Source organism: Sphaerodactylus townsendi, linkage group LG05 (assembly GCF_021028975.2).
Source record: "Sphaerodactylus townsendi isolate TG3544 linkage group LG05, MPM_Stown_v2.3, whole genome shotgun sequence".
NCBI classification, from domain to species: domain Eukaryota; kingdom Metazoa; phylum Chordata; class Lepidosauria; order Squamata; family Sphaerodactylidae; genus Sphaerodactylus; species Sphaerodactylus townsendi.
The window spans coordinates 88,580,240-88,603,735 of record NC_059429.1 but is presented as its reverse complement, the minus strand read 5'-3'; the positions used below and the strand labels follow the sequence as shown (position 1 = coordinate 88,603,735).

The following is a 23,496-nucleotide window of genomic DNA, read 5'->3' as shown; positions in this document are numbered from 1 at the left end:
CTGGGTCAACCCTGCTTAGCTTACAAGAGCCGATGAAATTGGGCTAGCCTGGGCTATTAAAAGCTTATGCTTCCCAAATCCTGTTGATCTCTAAAGTGCTGTTGAACTTGAATTTATAATTTGGAGGAGGGAGTTTTGATATAGAATTTTATTGAGCTGCAAATCTGGACTGTGCAGCTCTAAGATGTTATGTGTGTATTCCATGGAAGGAATTCAGGAGAGCTGGCATTTGCAGTGTAAGTTAGAGGTGGAGTGTTGCAAACCAAACTGCCTTGTTGGTTCACTGCCATTCAGAGGTGCTTATAACTCCAAGTTATACTTATAACTCCAAGTTCTCCAAAGGCAGAGAAGCACTGGTTGGAAGAGAATGTAAAATGAGCACAACTGTGTATTTCACTGTGAGTACACAAATTGTGAGTACACAAAATTCTAATGATTTTTGGTGTTAGAAAAAACAGGGTTTTATAGCTAGATTCTTGAAGGAGATAAACATATCTATACTGTAGTCCTACCTTTTCTGTAATCCCAGAGTGCAGTCCCATGCAAATTCATGTCAGTCTGAACCACTTGCTTTCAATAGGTTTAGACTAGTATAGCTTGGCATTGGATTACATTGCCAGTGTTTTTACAACATATATATGGGTTGAAGACTACTTTAAGACTACATTTAGGTCAATGTTCAGTTTTCTTTTATAAGTTAACTAGCAGTAAAGCTATTTACAAATACAACAGGCGCTAGAAAACTTTTGGTGGGTTAATGGTACCCACCAAAGGGCCAGCTCCTCCTGCCTTGACCCCAAAATTTTCCATAGATACTGAAAACCTAGTCTTCAGGGGGAAAAAGCTTACTTATGGATTCTTCCCTCCACAGACACATACACACACATTCCCCCAACTTTGCAAATGGGCTCTTCTTTCTCTGATCCACCCCACCCCCCCAAACACAGACTGTCTTCCTTAACTTTACAAATGGACTTTCTTTTCTCAGATTCCCCTGTCACACACACACCGACAGGCTCCCCTGACTTTGCAAATGGGTTCTTCCAGCTCAGCTGTGGCTTGATATAATTTGTCCTGTGTTCCCAGGCAGGAACTTCTTCAGACCTAGTCCTGATAGGGAGAAGCACACCATGGTGGGAGGAGGGGAGCATGGCTTCCTCCTGCACTGTTTTCCCTTTTCAAGGCTTCCTATAGCAAGGCCTGCTGGAAAGTGTAGTCCTTGCCCCTTCAGGAAGAACTAGAATCTGGGCCCTCTCAGCAGCCTTTGCTTTTTTTCTGGATCATTGTCAGGAACATTCTGCTCAGTTTTATGGTAAGATATGTCTAGTCATGTTAGTATGTTCTTAAAGTAAAATTTAAAAATATTATACCATGATAGACATATACCGTATATACTCATGTATAAGTCGAATTTTTCAGCACATTTTTAATGCTGAAAAAGCTCCCCTCGACTTATCGCGCACGGCACGCTAAAAAATTGTGTGTTTTTTGCTTTGCTGGCCAGCAGGGGACGGCAGTTTTATGCTAGCGGCAATTAAATTGCAGGGCAAATACTCTCAGAACACTCCTGGACATACCAGCCAAAGTCAGCAAAGTTTCATTCAGGGGTCCAAAGTTATGAACTCCCAAACAGGTGCCCCATTCACCATTGTTTTTCAATGAGGGAGCTATTAGGTAGTGAATAGGGTTGGCTACCCATTTATGGGTTCATAACTTTGGACCCTCTGAACTAAGCTTCACCAAACCTTTGGCTGGCTATCTCATCAGGAGAGTCTTTATGATACCAGCCAGGGTTTGGTGAACTTTGGGTCAGGGGATCCAAGATTATTGGACTTCAAAGGGGTGCCCCATCCCCATTGTTTACAATGGGAAGCTAATAGTAGATTTTTCCATTTCTGATAATATCCCCTCTGCAAAATCTAAGTTGGGCCACATTTCTGCATACAGATGATGAGCGATAGGAATCCAGTTTGGAAGGATTTTAATCCATTAAGTTTTAGCTAATGTCGGTTGAGCTAAAGGTTTTTTGTACTTTTAAAGTTATTGTTGATACCATATGGTGTTCTTAAGGACCCTCTTTTTCCACTTACAGAGCTAGTTTACTGTTCTTTCTTTGAAATAAAATATTCAAAAAGCATTTAACCTACTGATGCCTCACAATTGATGTAATTTTTTATTGGCATCTATTCTTTTATTTTTAAATTTTTTTACCAAAGTTGCTGTACTTTCCACCCTGGAAACTGAACAGTCGAGTCAATGAAAGCTTTTCCTAGTTTTTTTGTGGTAAAATTAGGTGCTCTCGACTTATATGCTTGAGGTCGTACTGATACACTCCAGTATATATACGGGTAAATAAAACTGTGCATTGCTAACACGCCAGCCGCAATTTTCATTTGGTCATTATAATTCCTAGATGCAATAAATGGTTTGTATTAATCAAGCAACAAAGATTCTGTCTCAATTGCTCCTTCCCATAGATATTGGTAAAAGGTTAGTCTATTTGTTATTATGCTTTGCCAAACTCTTCAGAACCATTTCTCTATAGCAGGTAACACACTCTTTTCCCATTGCTATAAGTATGCGGTTGTCATTTAATCAAAAGGGCATGATATATTTGGAGACATAGGACCTCAAATAACCCAGGAGAATTGCTAAAACATTTAATGGTGTATCAGACCCTATTATGTCTTTGATTTTTCTTCCCAGAGAGCTTCAATATAGATGCACTCTGAATCAAGTACGCCATACCTCATTACATTTGCAAATTACTATTTTCTTCACAGTCTAATAGATGATTGTTGCTCTCCGGTGATTTGATGGCACCAGTCCACCAGTAGTATTAACTTCAGTGTTCCTTGTGCATAGGTAAATCATGAGGCTATACATACTGTAGTGCTATGACACCACCACTGGACTGCAAACCAGAAGTGGCAAAATGAGAGGGCCTGCAAGTCTGCAGAAGGCAATGATGTACAAACTGTGAGGAGACCTTGTGTGGGTGCACTGTAGCTCCACTTGTACTACATAGATTAGGGCCTGTTTCTCTCCCCATTTCTGGTTGGTGGGGGTGCTGTCTCCTTTTGGACTATGAATTGAAGATAGAATCCAGTCATTTCATTGTGGGCTCCAGCATGAAATGCTAATTGATTTCCTGTCTTTAGTTCTCCAAATTCCTACAGTCAATGCAGCAACAGAAGATCCTTCAGGTAAAGGAACTGAGTAAGGGAGTGGAGAGCATTGTGGATGTGGACTGGAGACATGACAGGTAAGAGAATGGGCAAGCTCGCAGTCGTATGGGGTTTTCTAAGACAAAACAAAATGCAGAAGAGATTAAAGGCTGTTTGTGTCTGTGTTAGTACTGCCAGTTGATTAATGAGCCTAGCTAAATAGCTAAATAGCTACTTAACTGGTAGCAAAGTAGCTTGCTTCAGTTTGCATTTACACTCACATAATAGCTTTAAAGGTAGCCTGTGTGGTTAGGGTTAGAATCTAGAATCTGGATAACTCTGTTTTAAATCCCTGTTCAGCCACAAAGCTAACTGGATGAACTTGGGCCACACACTCAGCCTAACCTACCTCACAAGTTATTATGAGAATAAAAGCAGGAAGGAAGAGTATTGTATGTCACCCTGAGCTGCTTGGAGGGACACCAAGATAAAAAATGTGCTTGGTAGATAGTTGTTTGCTTCTCATATATGATGTTCGTAATTCTCAATATCCTAGAATGGGCTGCAACATCTAAGGCTGAGAAGACAAAAATCTGATTTGGTGAGAAGGACCTAAGATTTACATGTATGCTGTCTACAATCATAAGCAAAGCAAATTTAAAAAGATAGAAGGCTTCTCATCAAAGTATGTGTTATGGGAAGAAAGAAAAGAAATGAAACCAGTATGTAAAATTATGATTAATTTGACAGAACTTAACAGAAATAGTTATTTGGTACAATTCTGCAGGGACCTTTGTAATCAGCTGCATAGTAGGCTGAAAGTCTGAGGCCCTTTCCACACAGCAAATGCAAAGTGGGTTGCAGGCGGAATAAATGTATCTGTCATAGCTGTTTGCATGGCTGGGCATCTCATAGTCAGCGAGCGCATTGGCCGGGGCATGTACCTTTGCATGGAGACACTTTTTTTTCCACTCACCTTCCTTCACCACGTAATTACAAAGCCTGGCAGCCATGCTGCTGTCCCTGTGCCCCTCCGTAGCTATGCAGCTGAGAGGTAGGGACTGAAAAAAAAAGGGAAGCACGTCCAAATAGCTCGGCTGTGGCTTTGTTAGCTCTGCTGTGGCTGCAATCCACATTTAAACAAAAGAATTGCAGATAGTATGATTCTTGAAACCCCTGGGGTAAAAGCCACGGATTTTGTGTTAGGATCAGGATTCTCTCTGCATACCCTCACCAAGACGGGAGTTTTATACTGTGGTTAGCCCACATTTATTGGCCAATTCAGAATGGGCTTAAGTCAACAATGGCACCAGCAGCAAAAACCTCTAAAGAGAAATGAGGCTGAGGGTCTCAGTGCATGGCCCAGGCTGGCGCAGACTGGGAGACGACTCTTGGGGAAGCAAATAACAAACCCTATCAGAAAGAAAACAGAGCTCACCAAATAGACCTGTTTCCAGAGCTGCAGGGCGACGACATGGTGGGAAGCAAAGTGCAAATAAAGTCGCACAAAACCAGGGTGTACAAATTTCCCTCTTACATCTCTAGAGCCCCCTCCCCCCCAGTATTGACAGCACCCAACACCCACAGCAGAGGAAGCTGCAGCATTTAATGGTGCGACTTTAACCAGGGTTCACAGATAGTGTTCACTCGCATGGTTTCAGTTCAAACCCCTGCTCAGTCAACTTGCACAGCCTGAGATGCAACTAAGAAATTTTCTGTGGTGAGACGGAGCTCACTTCAGACGCTCTCACCATGGTGTCATCTTGATAACCAATGGTATCTATTTTGTACAGTCTGGATGTCAAGTTCCCCACCTCTGAATCATATCCTGTGAGCATGGATGTTGCTAAGCAACTGCAACAGTATTGCTAACCTTCAAGCCTTTGCATTGAGCTTGAAAGCAAATTAGTGCCAACATACTTGACGCAGCACTAAGGAAGGGTGATCTGACACTAAACCCAGGAGAATCTTGCGGCCGGGTCACAATTCAGCATTCGTTGTTTTCAAATCCAATCCTATAGTGAGTGTGGTATAGGAGTCTTTTCTAAGGCATGTATATTTGTGGTCAGGTATGCTGTCTTCACGAATGGCTGCAGCTGGCATACCAGCCCAAGGTGCAAAAAGGCATTTCTGGATACCTCTACCAACATTTGTGTTCCAAGCAGCAGATCCAAATGCCAAACCAGGTAGAGGACATAACAATTAATCCCTCCCTCCCTTCTGTCTGAAACAACACAATTGAGTTGATGTTTTGCTATATTGTCAGGTCCAGTGTTAACTGAGAAGCCCTCAGGGATACTGTGGCCCCTTCCATACATGTAGAATAATGCACTTTCAATCCACTTTCACAATTGTTTGCAAGTGGATATTGCTTTTTTGCACAGTAAAAGTGCAATTGAAAAGTGCATTGAAAGTAGATTGAAAGTGCATTATTCTGCATGTGTGGAAGGGGCCTTTGCTCAGCCATGTAATTTTGCACTGCACTACACAGACAGGCTTTAGCGTGGTTGTTGAGGTCCCATAGAATTACCAGTTTGAGGGTGTCCAGAATCTATATGGACACCTTTGGATAGGAAGACCATAGGGCAACAGGGTGAGTGGTGCATTACCAAAATCCCTAGTCTGACTTGTGATCCCAGCACACACTCAGAGCTTGAGGACTGCTGATCAAGTACCTGGCGAGGGAAATAGCATCTGTAGAGTATTGCAATACTATCCTCCTTGACTGGATAGGAGAAATCTAATGGACAGAATTGGAAATCTATAGTCTAATCTGTTTATATTCATCAGGGTCTCAGTTATACTTACCAGGACAGCACACTCACCCCCATTTAAAGTTCAAGATGGCAGTTGTTATTCAGTCAGCATTTATCAACAGGATTCTAAGACCTGGTAGCATCATGACGTGGCAAATTGGCATCATCTGAGCACGCACTTATTTGTCTTGGCTCTCCTCTGTTATTCTGGCATGCCTATTTTCTACCATTGTATCAGCTTTTTGCCATAATTCTTACTACTGTGGCCAGCATCACCACAACCCATTATTTAACAGCCACATGTGATTCCAACAGAACTAAAACCAACTGATAATTTAAAGAAGCCAAAACACAGGAGGAATAATAAGACAGAACAACAATGTGTTCTTACCCAGTCTTCATCCACAGCACCCCCTCTCGCAAAGGACAAAAACCAGATCCAGAACTTTCCCTAAAGTGTTACAGAAGTGGTACCAGTGCCCTCGTGTGTCTCCAAAGTGTCAAGCCAAAGGGAAAGTCCAGGTGCTCGGGAGCAACAGCCACAGAAGGCCATTGCTTTCACATCCTGCATGTGAACTCCCATAATTCCAGGCCACTGCGAGTAGCAGAGAGCTGGACTAGATGGACTCTGGTCTGATCCAGCTGGCTTGTTCTTATGTTCTTATGTTCTTAAATATTTCTGCCTGGAAGTGATTGCCTGGCTCATATTCTAACTAAATGTTGAGTCTGGGAGTAGGAGAGTGTGAGACTCCTCACTTGAGCTGCTGGTGGAGTCTGGCACACTGCTGTGAGGCATGGGGAGGCCAAGATCAGAAACCTCTCAATAGCCAATCATATTGCTGCAGCTGTAACAGTAGCAGCAAATATCAAGGCTTACTGATATCACTGGTTTTAACAGCTGCATCAGAATTCAGAATGCCACCATTCCAAATGGCTACAACAAACTTAGTGAAATACACACCACTTCCAAAGCATCTCCATGTTACCATGAATCTTTGTTGTAAATAGTAACTTAGCAGTAACTCTGGCCTGTATATAATTGTACCACATTATGCCTCCACATTATGCTGTATTTTGTTTATTACCTAGGACCCAACTTCACTGGGAGAAATACAGTCTTATAAATATGTTAAACACATGTGCATAAAATCTAAAGTCTTTAGAGCCAGTGTTTTATGGTATATATAGGTAGGTTGATTGCTGTTCATTGTTAGCTGGTTTGTTTGATGTGCACAAAACATGCCCAGTTCTCCTGAGTCTGGCCCCTATGATTGTTCTCTGCAGCCACTGTGAAGACTTTCCTTTGCTGTGCTGCTGATTAGGACTTCTGCTCCTTGAAAAGTATTGATCAAATGCACGCAGAAGTGCTACTGGGGGGAGAAATGAGTGCAGCAGTGGAAAGCCTCAGTAGCAGCTGAAAAGAAATGCAGTAGGAACGATACTGTAGGATCGAAGCCTGGAGGAGTGACAGACATTAGAATCACGAGCTCAAATCTTCATTCAGCCATGGATGGTGTTGGTAAAGGCACCAGGATGACCTCAGGCATCTAGGATGTTGAAGGTCAGTGTGGTAGCCGCTCTTATGTAAAGCAATATAAACATATTGTGGTATGCTTCCGGCTGTGGCCGGTTCCAAGATTCACTGCATCACGCCACACAGCCCGGAAAACCCACCACAACCAGTTGAATCCGGCCATGAAAGCCTTCGACAAAATATGTCATTGTCATCAAGTTAAACTAGGAGGTGATTTAGCCTAGCTCTTGAAGTGGTCCACCATAGTTTTCAGGTATGCTTGGCGTTGGGAGGAAAACATGCTGATGTTAAGGACAGTAGCAACAACCAAAATCAGTAGAGAAATGTATTGGTAGTAAGAAACAGTGCTTGGTGGTGCTGATGAGGCTTACAAGCCCTCTGCGCTGTATTTTTTTTATCACACACACTTACATCTGTCTCAGTGTGTAAGAGCCAGTTTGGTGTAGTGATTAAAATGTTGGACTAGGTTTTGGGAAACCCAAGTTTGAATCTCCATTCTGCCATGGATGACCTTGGTCTGGTCACACACTCTTGGTCTAACCTAACTCACAGGTTGGTGTAAGGATAAAATGGAGGAGAGGAGAATGATGTAAGCCACTTCGGTCACCACTGGGGAACAGTGCTAAGTGATTAAACTTCGAAAATGGGAGTTGGAACTGGGCATGCTTACCGGTCATCTCTTGATACCGCTGCCCAAGCTCGCTTTGCAAGTCTTCCCACCACTTTGGCTAAAAGGGGTGAAGGGCTGATGTTGATGGGAATGCACTGTAGTCCCTCTTCTGGTTTTTCCTCCTCGGGGATCATCTTTGGGGTTGGTTCCTGGACATCTGTGGAGTTTCCACCAGGGAGTTCTCATTCTCAGACTTTTTCTGTGATGTCACACCGCGATACCGATGTGAGAATTTGATAGAGGCTTCTACAGGGTCACATTTCCATTTGTGTTGATATGTATGATGTCCTCGAACTAGTGCCTCGTGTTACATTGATCACAGTGGCTACTTGTGATGTCAAGGAGGCTATGAATTGGGAGCTTATTCTTCAGCATCTGATCTTCACAGTATGTCACCTCTGAACATGAGTGTTCTATTCCATGAATTTGCCTAATCCCTTTTTATAAAGCCATCTGAAGATCAGTCTGGACCTGATGTGAGAAACAGCTATTAAACTCTCTTCTCCTAGCTTTTCCATTCTCTAAATTACCCTCTGTCAAGAAACTGAGTCCCTTAGTTTCCAGTGCTTAGGCCTGCATGGCTACTCCTACCAGCTTAATTATTCTGTGAAGCTCACACTCACCCCTTGCAGGGGTGACTTCCTTGCCTTTCATGCCAGGCAGGTTGGGAGCTTGCCCCTTGGCTTCTGGCTGTTTGGTAGTGAAAAGGGGCTGGTGGCAGCTACCAAGACTGAGGTGCGAGGATTCATTCTCCCAGCAAGTGTAAATAATCTTACCTGTTCGGATCCTTTTTGCTCATTCATACTTGGGATTTGTTCAAATGGTCATCCTGATTTAGAAGGAAGCCCTGTGATGATCCGAGGAAGTCAGCCACATTATGCTGCAAAGTCTGTGCTGGTCCTGATCAGCCAAGTGGACTGGCAGGGACCAAATGTGGGCTTAGCCATCCTGCAAACCTTCTCATCACCAGAATGAAAATCCTGAATGAGCTCAGAACTATTGGTCCATTTTTTGGCTTTTCTTGGCCATGTAATGACCAAGGGAAACTTGTTTGTGAAACCACACAAACTAATAGTTGGTATTGGAAGACACACTCATAAGCACTTTTTTTTCGTATGTTGGTGGGATGGCCCATGAAATGTATAGTGACCCATAACATAAAATAAGGCACACATAATAGAAACTATTCTTTTATTTTATTGGTCTGAGCTTGGACTTCTGTTGCACAACTTTGCTGCTGGAACAAATTATACATGCTACTTTCAAATGTGAAGTCTAGAGAGTGTTCATTGCCTGGGAGACAGAAGAACTGAGACTTACTCTTTCTGTTTCTCATTGGTGCATTCTTCTAGGTAAAACACTGTGCAGTTCTACTTCAGTATTTCAGCATTAGATCTTTCAACCGAAATAAGCACCATCTGAATCAACCTTCGCCAAGATAGCAAAAGTGCCGATGGTGAGCAAACCTCCCAGAAATACCACTCTCTGTTGGTATCCGGTACCCCTTGTTCCAGGAGTCTGGATATAAGTAAGGAATTTAACAAAACCAACCCTCTGCCTTGCCCTCTACATCCCATTGTTTGCTTGTTATCACGGGACCAGGACATATTGTGAGGAGAAACAGCCAGTGCTTACAAGTATATTATATTCGTGTCTGTGTGTCCATATCAGAGGCTCATTACGCACATGCAGAATAATGCACTTTTCAAACTGCTTTCGAAGCTCCTCTTTGAAGCTGTGTGGAATGGCAAAATTCACTTGCAAACAGTTGTGAAAGTGGTTTGAAAACACATTATTTTGCGTGTGCGGAAGGGGCCTTAGAGAAGAAGTCAGTGCCACAGCTGGAACCTCCCAGTAATCTTTGTGTAAGAATTTGGGGGAAATGGCCTATCAGGAAAGACCCTCCCCCAGCATTAATGTCTATCATTCATGTCTAGAGATAGTTTCAACGGTCTGGTTTGATTGGACCATTCTCACACTTTAGATAAAAAGGGAAGTTGTCCTGAAATCTTTCTTTAATGGGAAGTTGTTCTGAAATCTCTGATTTACAAAGACTGAAGACTGTGTTTTTGAAGCACAGCAGATCAAATAATGAAATTCCCATTTACCCACAGGAAAAGCAACACCCTCTCCAATAGTGAAGTGAGAAGTGCGATTATCAGCTATGTGAAGACCAATGAACTAGTTGATGAAACAAACAAAAAGTATGTAAGAACTGAGACCACATTGGGTAGAGAGAGTAGAGTACCAATATCATGGCCTGTGCCAGTAGCATGTACTGTCTAGAGAGGAATTATTGGTACACAACCACATCATTTGCTCTTGGACCAGTTCTGTATTGCTAAACCAAAAATATCAGAAGTGTTGCTAGGAAGAGCAGATACTTTTTAAGGCTGGTGAATCAACTGCGCCTGGCCAGACATTAGTGTTTACGTGTAATTCAGCCCGCCTTCATAGAAACTAGCAGGTCTGCCACGCTCGCTGTGTGACTAAGTCCTGAGTGAAATTGTTGAAGAAAGAAAAGGGGAAGCTTAACAGTTCTAACATGTACATTGCACAAATGCTTGCAGGGGAGGGGCGGGGACCCTGGCTCCTCGCTCCTGGTTCCATACTTGGCAACCCTTCCGTCCCTCCTCAAAAGTTCCCCATCCTCTGCTAGGGTGGGCCGGCCATGTCCAGGTGGCTGTCCCTGTCCCTTCCTACCCTTCCCACTTGCAATTATCTTAGCGAAGCGGTGAGGATCCTCATTCTCAGGTTGATGCGCTCAGGGACTTCTGAGCATCTTCATCAGCCCCTACCAGCATGGCCAATTGGCCATGCTGACAGAGGCTGATGGGAATTGTAGTTCCTGAACATCTGGAGAGCCGCAGGTTCCCTACCCCTGATCTAGCGTAAAACACGCTTGGAGGCATGAGCTACGTTGTGTTCAAATTTCAGAGAGTTTGGTCCAGCAAACCCTCGGACCTTCCCTCACCTTCCCCTTCCTCCACTAGGGTGGGTGGGCCATGTCCAGATGGCGGGCCCCATTCCTTTCACTCCATAAGGCAGTGGTTTTCAAGGAAGGCATGGTTGTTTCCCTTGTATCAGAGGGTGTTGCTTTGACGGCCAGCAGATGGCGCTGTTGCGGAACAGAACTGTGGTTCCAACTGTCACATGTGTGGCATGTACACAGTAACTGGCACAGTTGTGACATGTACACAACAGGAGGTGTGGAAACAGTATGGAAACCTGGCCGCACATGAATGCGACGTTGTGTGAAAATGTCAAAGCAATCGGTCCAGTAGTTTGGGAGATTACCTGTCAGCAGAAAAACGCACTGATAGATTTTTATATATATAGATGAACATGTTCTGGGCCCCTGCTGCCATCAGAGGTATATGTGGCCTTAGTTGCAAGTCACCCTAATACTGTGTCCCAAACTGAACCAATAGGCAATTTTAAAGCAGTGAGTAGTACATCAGCTGGAACTACCTGCTTTCTGGCACATAGAGCCCAATTACTTTCTTTTGTGGTATGTGAGATATGAATGAACACTTAATCTTCAGCTTAAGGGAAGTTATGGCTAATTTGTTTTGTCCAGATGCAGTGAAGGAGTGCTAAACATGGGATATTCTGAAATGTTATACGAAAACAGGACCTTTGTCATTTGGTCTTATTAGGCATGGGTTGTCAAGGGTACATATGTAGGCTGGAGTTTGCAACTGCAGTGGTGTTTTGGACATTCCAGTTCAGCCTTTCATAGAACGTTGAAGAGGCGAACAATAATCTTTAGAATGTTTCACAGTCTGTACAGGGATGTATTGTCAATTCAATGGACAGGTTGTGGTGAGAACAAGCTTCTTTTTAATGAGTGCTATTTGATTGCAGCTTTGTGAAGGTGAATCCTGTCTTGTGTGACTGCCTGTTGAACAAATCGGAGCAAAATGAAATCTCAAAGCTTAAGTGGGATGACCTTGTGAGCAGGTGAGGGGAGAGAGGAATCCTGATATTCTGAAGGCCAACTGTAGCCTTCACCTTGGTTTCTCATATAATGCAGACCATTGATCCCTTCATGGAATCCTTGATCCCTCATCGACACCCAGGCATATAAACTAAATAATCTCTGTGTGTGTGTGTGTCTCTCTGTCTTTAGTTGTATAACAACAATGTGTAATGTCTGATCGGGGCCACATACCAGAATCGATAAACTGTAATTTAAATTTATTATATCATTTTATGTATTTTTATTTCTTATTCAAATGTTAGCTTTTGACCCCAAAAGTTCATCATTGACCCCTGTGTTTGTCGATCCCCTTTTGACCCCTAGACATTTATTGACCCCCAGGGGTTGATATTGACCACTTTGGAGACCCCTGGTGTACACCATTGACAACCCTGAACTACAGGTAGACAAAGATGAAATATGCAGGGAAAGGTGTAGCAGATACTTAACTTTTGCAAGAATGCAAAGGTAAAAAGATGTTGACAGAGGACATTCCTTTAGGCCAGGGGTCCCCAAACTTTTTAAACAGGGGGCCAGTTCACTGTCCCTCAGACTGTTGGAGGGCCGGACTAAAAAAAACTATGAACAAATTCCTATGCACAAATGATTGTAAAATGTTTGATTTCACCTTTCAGCCTTTCTGTCATGGTCTATTTTTAGAACAGTGACCAAAGTATGCCAAGTACAGGGTGGGCTCCAAATATTGTTGGGGAGGCTGTGGAATACCTTCCCCTGTAAAAAAAAGCAGAACTTTCCCAATGAAGCACTCCATCTAACCCAGGATCAGGTATCTTCCTGGGTTCTTCCTCCCTAGCAGCCAGCGAGCGATTCACCAGCCTGGCTGATGCCAATGGGAGTGAGGCGGCACAGAAAGCCTGAGAGCAACACATGGAGTAGCCGAGAGGGAAGGGCGGAGCAGGAGTTGCCACGTGTAAGGTTTCCAACTCTGGGTCAGAAAATTCATGGAGATTTGGGGGTGCCATCATGTAATTGCAATCAACAGCCGTTGGGGCCGGTTCCTCCTCTCCCTCGAGCCCCCACTGCACATGAATGGAGCCATCGCCGCCATGCCTGGCGGGCCGGATAAATGCCTTCAAAGGGCCACATTTGGCCCCCGGGCCGTAGTTTGGGGACCCCTGCTTTAGGCTTTAACTCATAATGCTAACTCTCTGGCAGGTGTCTGGACCAACTGCAGCCCTTCTATCAGGTGACCTTTGCAGGGCATGAACCTGTTGTGAGGAAAGGAAATATTGATCCCATTGATATAACAATAGCACAGCGATCATCAAATAAAAAGGTAAGGATGAGGAGAATTCTGAGGAAAAGTCCAAACTTTCCTACCTCAGATTGTAGCAAATACGGTGATAACTTACTAGGTTTTGCTTTGAAACCTGCTTGTTTGTGTATTTCCTGCCTTATTGAACTGTGTTTGCAAACTGACTAACTTGGAAATGCCATTTGCAGGCCAGACTTGATGGGGAAGGAAAGATGGATGGCTTAGTTCTTGGAGAATGATGATGACTACTGGAACTTTACTTTTTATGAAGGGAAGATGTCCTCATATAGCACTTGAGTTGTCTTCCTTCATAGATGAGCAGTTGGGATTAACATCCGCCCTAACTCCTATGTCACTTGGGAGCAGCCTGAGGGCTTGGATGTTAAACTGACATATTACACTGTTGGTAGTGTATGGTTCATGATTTATTTTTACAAACCCAGCATGAATTAGAGGTTGAAGCCTGGCCTGGTCAGACGTCTTACTGATAGAGTCAATTTAGATTTGGGAAATTGTGCTAAAAATTGTGTAGCTCTTGCTGTTCTAGCTCTGTAAGCATAATTTTACCTGTCATTTCCTTCTGCCCCTTACTTGTTTTTTAACAGAAATTCCCTGACTCTTCAGCCTTTCCTCATAGGAAAATTGTTTTAACCCCTTGATAAATCTCAGTTGCCCTTTTCTCTGCAATATGTTTTTAAGATACACATACCAAAATTGTGCATTGTTGAAATGAGGCTATAGCTGTGCAAGAGCACGACAGTATTGAGCCTTTTATTTTCAGTTCCTTTCCTAATAATCACGGAGTGTGTTTTTTTATTCCTGCAGCACACTGAGATGAAATTTTCATCACTACAAGCCCAAGTTATTTCCCCCTCTATTTAAGCCAGTTTACCTGACTAGTGTTGCTTCCAGTAAAGCATGGTGGACTACCGTAGCCCATGACCCAATTCTCTCCCTTTCTCTTGCTCGCAGGTAACAATGATTAAAAATCTGGAGCTTTATGGTTTAGATCCACAGTCTATTGCCAGTATTCTTCAGCAAAGGGTCCAGGCCAGTGCCACAGTCACCACACTCCCAGGAGCCAAGGACAGAGTCCAGGTCCAGATACAAGGCAATCAGATCAACCATCTTGCAAAACTATTGTTGGGTAAGTACCTAGGAGACTAGTAGCATTTTAACATTTGGGCTGCAATATTGTCATCAATTGGTTCAAAGTCTTGTGAACAGATAAAAAGTACCTTACATTAGCCAGGCAGCAAATTTTTCATCAGTGATTGCTAACTACTACATATATTCACAAACTGCACAGGTGCCAGAACCATCTTAGAAGCATGTTTCTTCTTCTTTCACAATATGAATGTCTTTAGAAATAGTACCTATTTATGAAACATTTCTATGTCTTCTAAAAACATAGAATGCCCTTTTCAGATCTTTTTAACTGATTGACTCATACAGTTAAAAAAGAATTCTAAAACAATCAGTGGTTATTATTATTCATAGCGAGCTGCAGATCCTCTTGTGTGTGAAGTGTTTTAATTACCAAAAACAGATGGGGCTATTTTGTTCATACTTGACTCTGTTGCAGAGGACTACAAGATACAACGCAAGTACATCCAGGGACTTGAGAAGGCACCAAAGATTGGTCGAAAGAAGTAGCCAAGACTGAAGAGTAGAGCACTGTTATTTATAAATTATTTTATTCAACAGAGATAAGTAATCCAACCTGTTTAGCTATAAAAGTAATGTTTTATTTAAAGAATAAACGTTTTTTTTAGATATTTTGCTGAGTTTTCACACAACTGGTTGGGGACTTAGGTGCTGTGTAAAAATGTAACACCATTTGCACTAGTTTAAATTACTCAATCTAATTAATTACTAGATAATATTGTAAAAACAGGGTTGTGAACGTTAGATAGGAGACAGTGCATCCCTAAACCCTTGTAAATCAGTGGGATTAGCAGAGCACAACTATGTTTAAAATTTCACTGTTTAAAAAAAATGTAGAGGCCTCTGAAAACAGAACAGTAACAATATCCATGTCTTATATTCCCCTGCCCCCCCATTGCCTGTTCCAGTGTTTTCTTGTATGCCATTGAGGAAATAGTAACTAAAAAAAGAGCTCAGGAACCGATCGTTAAAGAGTATTGATGAAACACTGTCATTTATGGACAGTAGTGATTAAGCGATGTACAGCTCCTTAAGCTGCATCTTCACGTTGCTGGATATTGCACTAAAGCAATAATACACTACAGGATAGATGGTTCTCTCCTCCATTTTTAGTCTTGCAACACCTCTGAAGTCATTTGCACAGAAAGAACAAGTAAATTTCATGGCTGAGTTGGATCTTGAACCTGGGTTTCTTTGTTCCTAATCCAAAACTCAAACCACTATGCAACACCATATGCTCCGGTGACATACTAGCATAGACTTTACTCTAGGTTAAAAACTCCTTATTCTTTCCACATCTTAGTTTTGGACCTTCTTAGTTCTCTAATGAATCCTTTCTCTACACCCTCTTCTAAGTTTTGTGCCCATTGCTGTAGTGTACTGGACTAGGAGGTACTTAGGTTCATTGGCTGTCTTCTGGCAAGTGACTCTCCTTCACAGTGTTCTTGTTGTGATGGTAACAGAGCTGAGGAGAACTATAGTGTATGCTACTTTGGGTCCCCACAGGAAGAGAAGCAAGGGATAAACTACGGTTAAGTTTGTATCTTTGTTTATGTACAGAAGTACCAGTGAATACCAGCAGAGGGCACAAGGTAACAAACCAACCCTGGAACAGTTTTGACAGGGACTGTTTATTTGAATAGCTTCTTACACAGTTCGTATCGCATGAACAAATTGCTTAGGAGCTTTAAAAAAAAGCTGGAAGGTGACTTTTTAATGTAATAGGATTAAACCAATAGTAAAAATAAATTACAGCATTGCAAAAATGTATTTACCATATAAGCTTTCACTAATTCCATTCTATACAGATTTTACATTTGACCATTAAAGAGGAAGGGGGTGGGGAGTACACACATACACAGATGCAGGCAACACAGTATACTAGCAAAGGCACTGCCAGCCGTAGTCTGCGCTTCTTAAGGTGGGGCCAATTCTAATGCCTCTCTAAGGTGTCTGCTGTGCCACAGTTCCAGTGGCGCTGCTTCCTCTTGCAAGTGGAGCATCACTAATTTTGTTTCTTCTTGGTGCCCCATGTCTACAACATCTTTTTATAAAAGAAAAAAAACCCTCCTGTTTTTCAGGAGGCTTAGTCAGCAGCATTCACATAAATTGCATAAGAAGTCATGCCTTCTAGAAAAATGTTCAAGACATGCTGAGGGGAGTTGGAGCAGCCCAGGCTCCAAAAAGCTATTGAATTTATTAAAAAGGAATACTTACCATTCTTAGGATAAAGGTCAGTGACTTACAAAACTGTCCTTTGTTTTCATTTTTCTCACTCTCACTGGTGCCACATTGACAGAACTCCTAGAGTCCTTCCTCAATGGACTAAGCCAACCATATCCACAGTGCTTATGAAGATTTTGAGTAATTTATATTCAGGGCAGGCATGTGCTTATTTGTGTCCTTTGCCTTCTTCGTGCTGTACCAGTTGTTCTTCTCAGCCCTATCATCTTCAGAAAGCACAGCAGCTTTATTCTCCCAGGAAAGTGAACTAATCCTCTTTCAATGGCCTGCCTAGAGAAGATCAAGAAAGCTACCAAGGATACAGCAAGGGCAGGTCTAGGAGAACTGGCGCTGTACACAACCCACAAAGTTATGAAAAATCAGCTGGACCATGCCTTCTGATTACCACTATAGTAACAATAGTAAAATGTGGGGGGGGGGGGGTGTCCTCTTCTTCCCAGCCACTGCACAGTAAAACTTCCTGGAGGCTTGGTACTGCAAACCTTATGGGATCTGAACAGGCAAGGATACAGGTTGGCGTCCCATACTGCCTTCCCCAGGCTTACAGGCAACCAACACACTCAACCCAATTTAAGCAATTTCCCCTTGTGGAGAACTCTGAGCCAAACTCACTCAAGACTGTGTGCTGGGGACAGGAAGAGATTAAATCCTTTGCCTCTTGGAGCCAGCAATTATAGACAAAAAGAGGGGGACAGATAGTCCTACTATAGCTAGCAAGCTGTACCCATCCTGACAGCATTGAATAACATTCTACCCTAGCCACAGCTATGTTGGGAGCTGTTTTTCCATGAAGTGACCCATGCAGCTGTGCCAGAATGACTGAACTGAGTAGATCTTCCCCACTGAATCACCACTACCACTACCATCATCCCCATCCCCCTATAACTGCCTCTCTCAGATGCGGTCCAGTGACTCCTGCACTGTTCTGGCTATGTTAGAATGGCACCTCAAGTCTGCTCACACATCTAAAATAAATCTTTAAGCAGGAATAGTTCAAAGTAGCTTTCAGTTGCACTGTTTGACTCCTAAGCACCTTTCTCGTAACAGTCCATTTAGAACATATTTTTAAAATTTCCCAGTATTGCACAGAAGAACCTTATAAAACAAAACAAAAAATGACAGCTGAAGGGCACCACATGTAAGGCATTCAGGAGTGACTAAATTAATGATTTCTACAGATCCCATTAACTTAAGTATGTGAGATCTTTGCCATACTAGAACCAAATTAATTGGTTGTAACTTGTACCACCTCAGTCAGGTTGAGTTGCCTGCAATTGACAACCCCACTGCAGGGAACGAGGAACTGCCAAGTGGGCAGCCGCCTGTGTTCTGATAACAGGATCCTCTCCTCCTCAGGTTCCTGGCATAGTTTTCTACTAGAAGACCTGGGTTTAACGCTGAGTGCCAAAATCATTTCATTATCAGACACAATGGTCCCAATTCCTACAAGGTAAAAGGGAACTAAGTTGGCAGTTCTGGGGTCAAGTTTTAAATATTAGAGTGGGGGCTTAACCAAGAAAACAGCCCCCCTGAGGTGCACATAAAATAAAGTAAAAGCAGCTGACTTTCCCCCTGAGAAAATATAAACTCCTGCTCAAGGCCAACAACACTCTAACACTCATCAAGACCAGCTCTAGTTTTCTAGCCTGTCTGAGAATTAGTTAACTCTCTTCATACTGTGCAACCACTGTTTGGCATCCCCTACAGCAAGGGTCTGCAACCTGCGGCTCTCCAGATGTTCATGAACTACAATTCCCATCAGCCCTTGCCAGGTGACAGGGGCTGGTGGGAATTGTAGTTCATGAACATCTGGAGAGTCGCAGGTTGCAGACCTCTGCCCTACAGTGTCCACACCCACACGCATATACCAGAGCAATAATACTCCACTGCTAATGCAGAGCTTCTGATACCACATTCTGCATGTGATGAAATGACCAAAGAAAGCACATTCATTGCACTTCTGCCACACATACACAAATTCAGCAGCCAAGATACTGGCATCAAAAAAAGAAGGAAGCTAGCAGGTTTGGTCTGGCCCTCTGCATTTACAGTGCAAGCAACCCAGTTCCTTGGACATTCAGCATTTGCTGCAAAGTTTCCTGGCTGCGCCATTAAGTGAGTGTGGTGGAAGGAGAAGCAGCATTCGTTTTTGGTTTCTGGAGGGCCGGCGGATTTGAAACGTCAATTTCCATTCGATAGTTACCAGCTCTGATCAGGTCTTAAACAGCAACCAATTGAAAGTGTCCTGAGAAAAAAGTCTTGATTTAAAGTTTTTAAATAATTATAACGTTTGTAAGTTTATCACTAGTCACACTTCCATGTTTTGTTATCCAGGCTTCCCGTTGGCTTCTTTCAAGGCCTCCTGTAGTTTTTGTTTAAAGTTGTTATACTTTTTCTGCACTTGCTGGATTTTGTCCTTTTCTTCCCTCTCAAGTATTACTAGGAAGTTTTGTAGCTCTGGAATAGAGAAGGCATCCCACTGCAGAAGAAAAATGCACACAGGCACTTAAGGTTGGCATATGGATAATATGTACTTATCTACACGTGAACGGAAGTTTAATTTGTTGGAAGTCCCATAAAATAATCTGGCATTCCCTGTCCCATGTTTTCCCTCTGACAGTTGCAGCTCCAGAACCTTCAGGATAAAGCTGCAGAAAGTCTCATGTTCAGTCCTTGGCATCCCCACTTAAAAGATTCAAGTAATAAGTGGTGTGAACAACCTCTTGCCTTGGACTCTGGTGAGCCTCTGTGAGTCAGAGTGGACAGCACTGGTGTTGATAGATCAGTGGTCTGACTAAAGATAAGGCAGCTTAACGTGAGCCAACAGAATGGCTTTCCTGAATACAGACCACTCATTTTATTCATTTCTCTTCAGTTCTAAGTAGCAAATCTGTTGGCAAAATTAGCTGAACATCAGAACTTGTTAAACTGTTGTTGTTTTTTTTGTTTAAAGATGCTCTTATAGAATGGTCCAGATGCTTTCAATTTATCTCAACTTCAACATTTCAGGTATTTGGTGGGTGAGTAGAGAATGTTTAAGAGAAATTCAGAAATGCACAATATGCACACATTGAGTCCAGTGGCACCTTTAAGACCAACAAAGTTTTATTCTTGTTATAAGCTTTTGTGTGCTTGTAGACTTTTTCAGCTTGTATCTTCAGATGCACCTGAAAGCTTATACCAAAAATAAAACTTTGTTGGTCTTGAAGGTGCCACTGGATTCAAGTTTTTTACCCACCTGAATCTAGGCACAAAGGTGACTGTTTTCCTTTATAATGCTCTCCAAGCAAATCCTCCAAACTACTGGTTCAACTCTGAGTTAGGCCTTGTTTGGGGATTCAGTCAGATCATCTTTTGAATAGAATGCAGTGCAAAAAAGAAAAATTGGTTGCACACCAAAACCTGTTCGGATCATAACTAGTACCTAAAGGTGGAGGACAGCGAGTGAATACCTAAGATTCCTGAGAGTTCAGAGCATAAGACTAAGACAAATCCCATTCTGTGAATGAATATGAACCTTTTCTGTTGCCATGGTTTTTGATCACAGCTGGATCCATAGAACATGATGTCATAAGAATAAAGTAAAAAGTTAACTGTTTGAGGACTCTAGTAAGCTCCTTCATAGAGTGCTGAGAAACAGTTCTGATTTTGCATGTTTTTAACAGATGAAATAGATTGGACACATTATAAATCCGTTATTGCAAAGGTACAGAACTGCTTAGTCTTCATTTGCAAGCTGGTTCTAAAAGACAGAGGATGAAAATGAGCACAATGTATCTTATTTTATGGTTATCTTCATCCTCGGAAAGGGTGGAAACCAACTATGTAATGCTCCATCTGTTTTTTTTAATTTGAAAGGAAAGCAATCTTCCTTAGCAGATTTGTTAACCATAAATGCTAGCCTATAATGCAGCCACCCAGTTTATCAACCTTTTGCAGATTAACAACAGATGTGTTGCTATTGTTTAAAACAAGCAAGTCAAGGATTATTATTGAAGGCTCTTCAGAACAGAGAAATCTATTTTGTAAATAAAAATTAATTTTTAAAACCTTAAAGAAAAGGAAATTGGATCCTTAAACATGTAATAGGCTAAAGAAAACTTTTGATTTGCTTATCATTCCTCCTGTCTTGGAATATGCTTCAATTCCCCAAGAACATTTTCCACCCATGCATGTTCTGCCCTTCTGGTTACAAATCGGTGCTTGTTTAAGGCTGTTGTGTGTCTTCAGAAAGTTGAGCATGTTTGTTCAAAAGGTAAATTCACTTCCAGACATACCTCAACCTCCCCGGTTTCATTTTCTTTCAACACAAAGCTGAGAATGTCTGTGTCAGGACCAGCTACAAGTCGGAGGTACAAAGGATACTCTGTTACCGAGAGTTTCTGGGAAAGAACTGGAAAAGGGATAAACACAGAGGATTATTGGAGACCTGTGGAAATTACAGGCCAAATGTACTTTAAGAGCAGCATGTTTTCACTTTGAATAAGACATGGAACAATAACCAAAAGGAACAAAATCAGAAAAACCTTCCCTTATCTGTTGTGGTTATTGGAGGGCTGTTACGGCGGTCCTACACAAAGATCCCTTCCCTCTGAGGCACAACCTTCCACTACAGTGTTTTAAAAAACTTCCATTTCAAATTTCCTAGAACTGAAAGTTTTCAGTTGCTCTTATGTCCAGGAAAGAATGCTGCTAGAACACGGCCATACAGCCTGGAAACCACACAGCACCCCAGTGATTCTGGCCGTGAAAGCCTTTGACAATTCAAAGATATCTTCTATTGGGCAAATGGACAAGACCCTTGAGCAGAAAATATTTTCAAGGATGGGGACAGGCACAAGACTACCTTGTTGAGTTCAACACAAAGAAGACATTTTGAAAAAAACAACAACCATGATTACATCCTAAATGAATTTCTATGTTGGCCTGCAATCATGTTTCCATTCTCTTCCAAAGCCCCTTTTATTCTGCTCAGAGATGTAAAAACAAAGAATGTAAGTTACATTTGCCCAATTTTATATTGTATTCAAGCAAAATTCAATAGCGGGTGCTTCAGGTGTATGTTTTTGTACTAAACTGGGCTGCTCTAACTACAAGAAGCAATGGGGAAAAGAGACAGATGGATATTATGGGATTTACCATTTACACATAATATCTTCACTGGGTTTGAAAATGAAACTTGTCTGAGGTTGCAGGTGGCTTTGGCAGCCAGATACCAAAATTGTAATGGCCTCAGAGGGCCTGATTATCTTACCTTGGCCATCTTTCTGCATCTGCTTGAAAAGTGCAAATTTCTGCGGGTTGTCAACCACCATGAATTTCTTCAGCAGTCCCTGGATGACCTCACTGACAGTGGTGGTACTGCTGATGTGCAGCTGCTTGATGGCATCCAGTGGCAAGTAGAAGGATGTTCTCTTTTCTGTCATGTTGGCTATGTTGACCTCCTTGAGGGCATCATAGATGGACTGTGGCCTGATGCCTGCTGGGACTGTCACAGGCCGGCGCAGTTTGAGGTGCACTTTGATGAAGCCTGTGTAAGTGCCATCATCATTCTGTGAAGGAAAAATCCAAGAACATGATCCTTTATCAGAGACTAGCAGTAAAGCCTATTGTGCAAACAAAAACAATGGGCTCTAGAAAACTGTTGAGGAGAGTGCTCATGAACTTCTGGCTGGGTGCCGAGAGCCTCACAGCTGGCAATGTCCTTCCTTTCCCTCATCCTCTGTCCCTCTCTGGTAGTGGAGTCACCAAGCCACATACCCCTATCCCTCCACCCATTTGCTATGGGCAGTGACTGGCCCTCAGGACAGTCCCACCCCTTCCCCATGTGTGGAACTGACACTGTGCTAGGTGGGCAAGAGGTCTGGCAGATTCCACTTCTAATGGCCTCCTTTTAAGCCATGGGGCACCAGAATGGCGGCTTTGAATGGCCATTGTGAGTAGGCCTGGCCCCAAGCGCTTTCCCTAGCTGAGGAGACTGGTGGGGTTTTTTGGAAAGGCATGTGAGTGGGGCCAAGACTTTGCGCACATGAGAGTGTCATTTCTCAGGAAATGGGGAAGGAACGCATATTGGTGATGACCACGTCCTTAAAACAAAGGATTGTGGGAGGTGTAGTCCATTCGATCCCTATTTGCTCAGGAAACTGTGCCACATCTCTCAAAGTCCTTTGCTTTAAAGAGTGAATCATTGGGAACACGGCTTGTCTTTTACATAGTAGGATAAGGCAAGTTGAGTGGCATTTGTTTATCCTCCAGTTATCTGGAACACAAGAATAATTTCCAGGAAGAACTTCATATACCCTGGCTGGAAAAAGTGAACATATCTGCTTCAATGGGGCACAGAATGAGAGCCAGTGGCTGAACCACAGGAGCGGTGGGATGTATTCATCTTGATTCATCTGAGCTAGAACAATACAGCCACAGCTATTCCTGGAAACTCATTTGCTGGTATTCATGGGGCACTGCGGTGGCTGTAGAGAGTTTCAACTGAAGGCTCAAATGAGCTACAGTACAGTCATCCCAGTTGCTGTACAGCTCATACCAATTACACAGCAGGCTCATGGAATAAGCTCTGAAGAAGGACTGAAGGAGAGAGCACTACAGATCTTTTTTATTTGAAGGGAGTCTATTCTTTTGAAAGAATTTGCCCTCCTTATCAGAACTGATGATGGATTTTGTCCTTATTCCTTGATTGCCTGTC

The 23,496-nt window shown here is 42.6% G+C and overlaps 2 protein-coding genes across 5 annotated transcripts in view; one reads left to right on the top strand and one right to left on the bottom strand.

Moving 5' to 3' along the window:
• The window catches only part of EIF2D (eukaryotic translation initiation factor 2D), a 29,068-nt gene extending 13,905 nt beyond the window's left edge, over window positions 1-15,163 (top strand). Inside the window, exons 9-16 of the mRNA XM_048497879.1 lie at window positions 3,162-3,265; window positions 9,515-9,549; window positions 9,601-9,655; window positions 10,242-10,331; window positions 11,995-12,090; window positions 13,286-13,406; window positions 14,358-14,532; window positions 14,971-15,163. Coding sequence (XP_048353836.1) covers window positions 3,162-3,265; window positions 9,515-9,549; window positions 9,601-9,655; window positions 10,242-10,331; window positions 11,995-12,090; window positions 13,286-13,406; window positions 14,358-14,532; window positions 14,971-15,041 — 747 coding nt within the window. The 3' untranslated portion in view covers window positions 15,042-15,163. The remainder of the gene's footprint in view (window positions 1-3,161; window positions 3,266-9,514; window positions 9,550-9,600; window positions 9,656-10,241; window positions 10,332-11,994; window positions 12,091-13,285; window positions 13,407-14,357; window positions 14,533-14,970) is intronic.
• Window positions 15,164-16,167: 1,004 nt separating this feature from the next.
• RASSF5 (Ras association domain family member 5) overlaps window positions 16,168-23,496 on the bottom strand; it is a 117,722-nt gene continuing 110,393 nt past the window's right edge. For all 4 annotated transcript variants that reach the window (XM_048496187.1, XM_048496188.1, XM_048496189.1 and 1 more), the window contains 3 exons: window positions 22,051-22,348; window positions 21,074-21,189; window positions 16,168-19,275 (listed from right to left, as the gene is read on the bottom strand). In XM_048496187.1, the coding sequence (XP_048352144.1) occupies window positions 19,123-19,275; window positions 21,074-21,189; window positions 22,051-22,348 (567 nt within the window). In that variant the 3' untranslated portion in view covers window positions 16,168-19,122. The remainder of the gene's footprint in view (window positions 19,276-21,073; window positions 21,190-22,050; window positions 22,349-23,496) is intronic.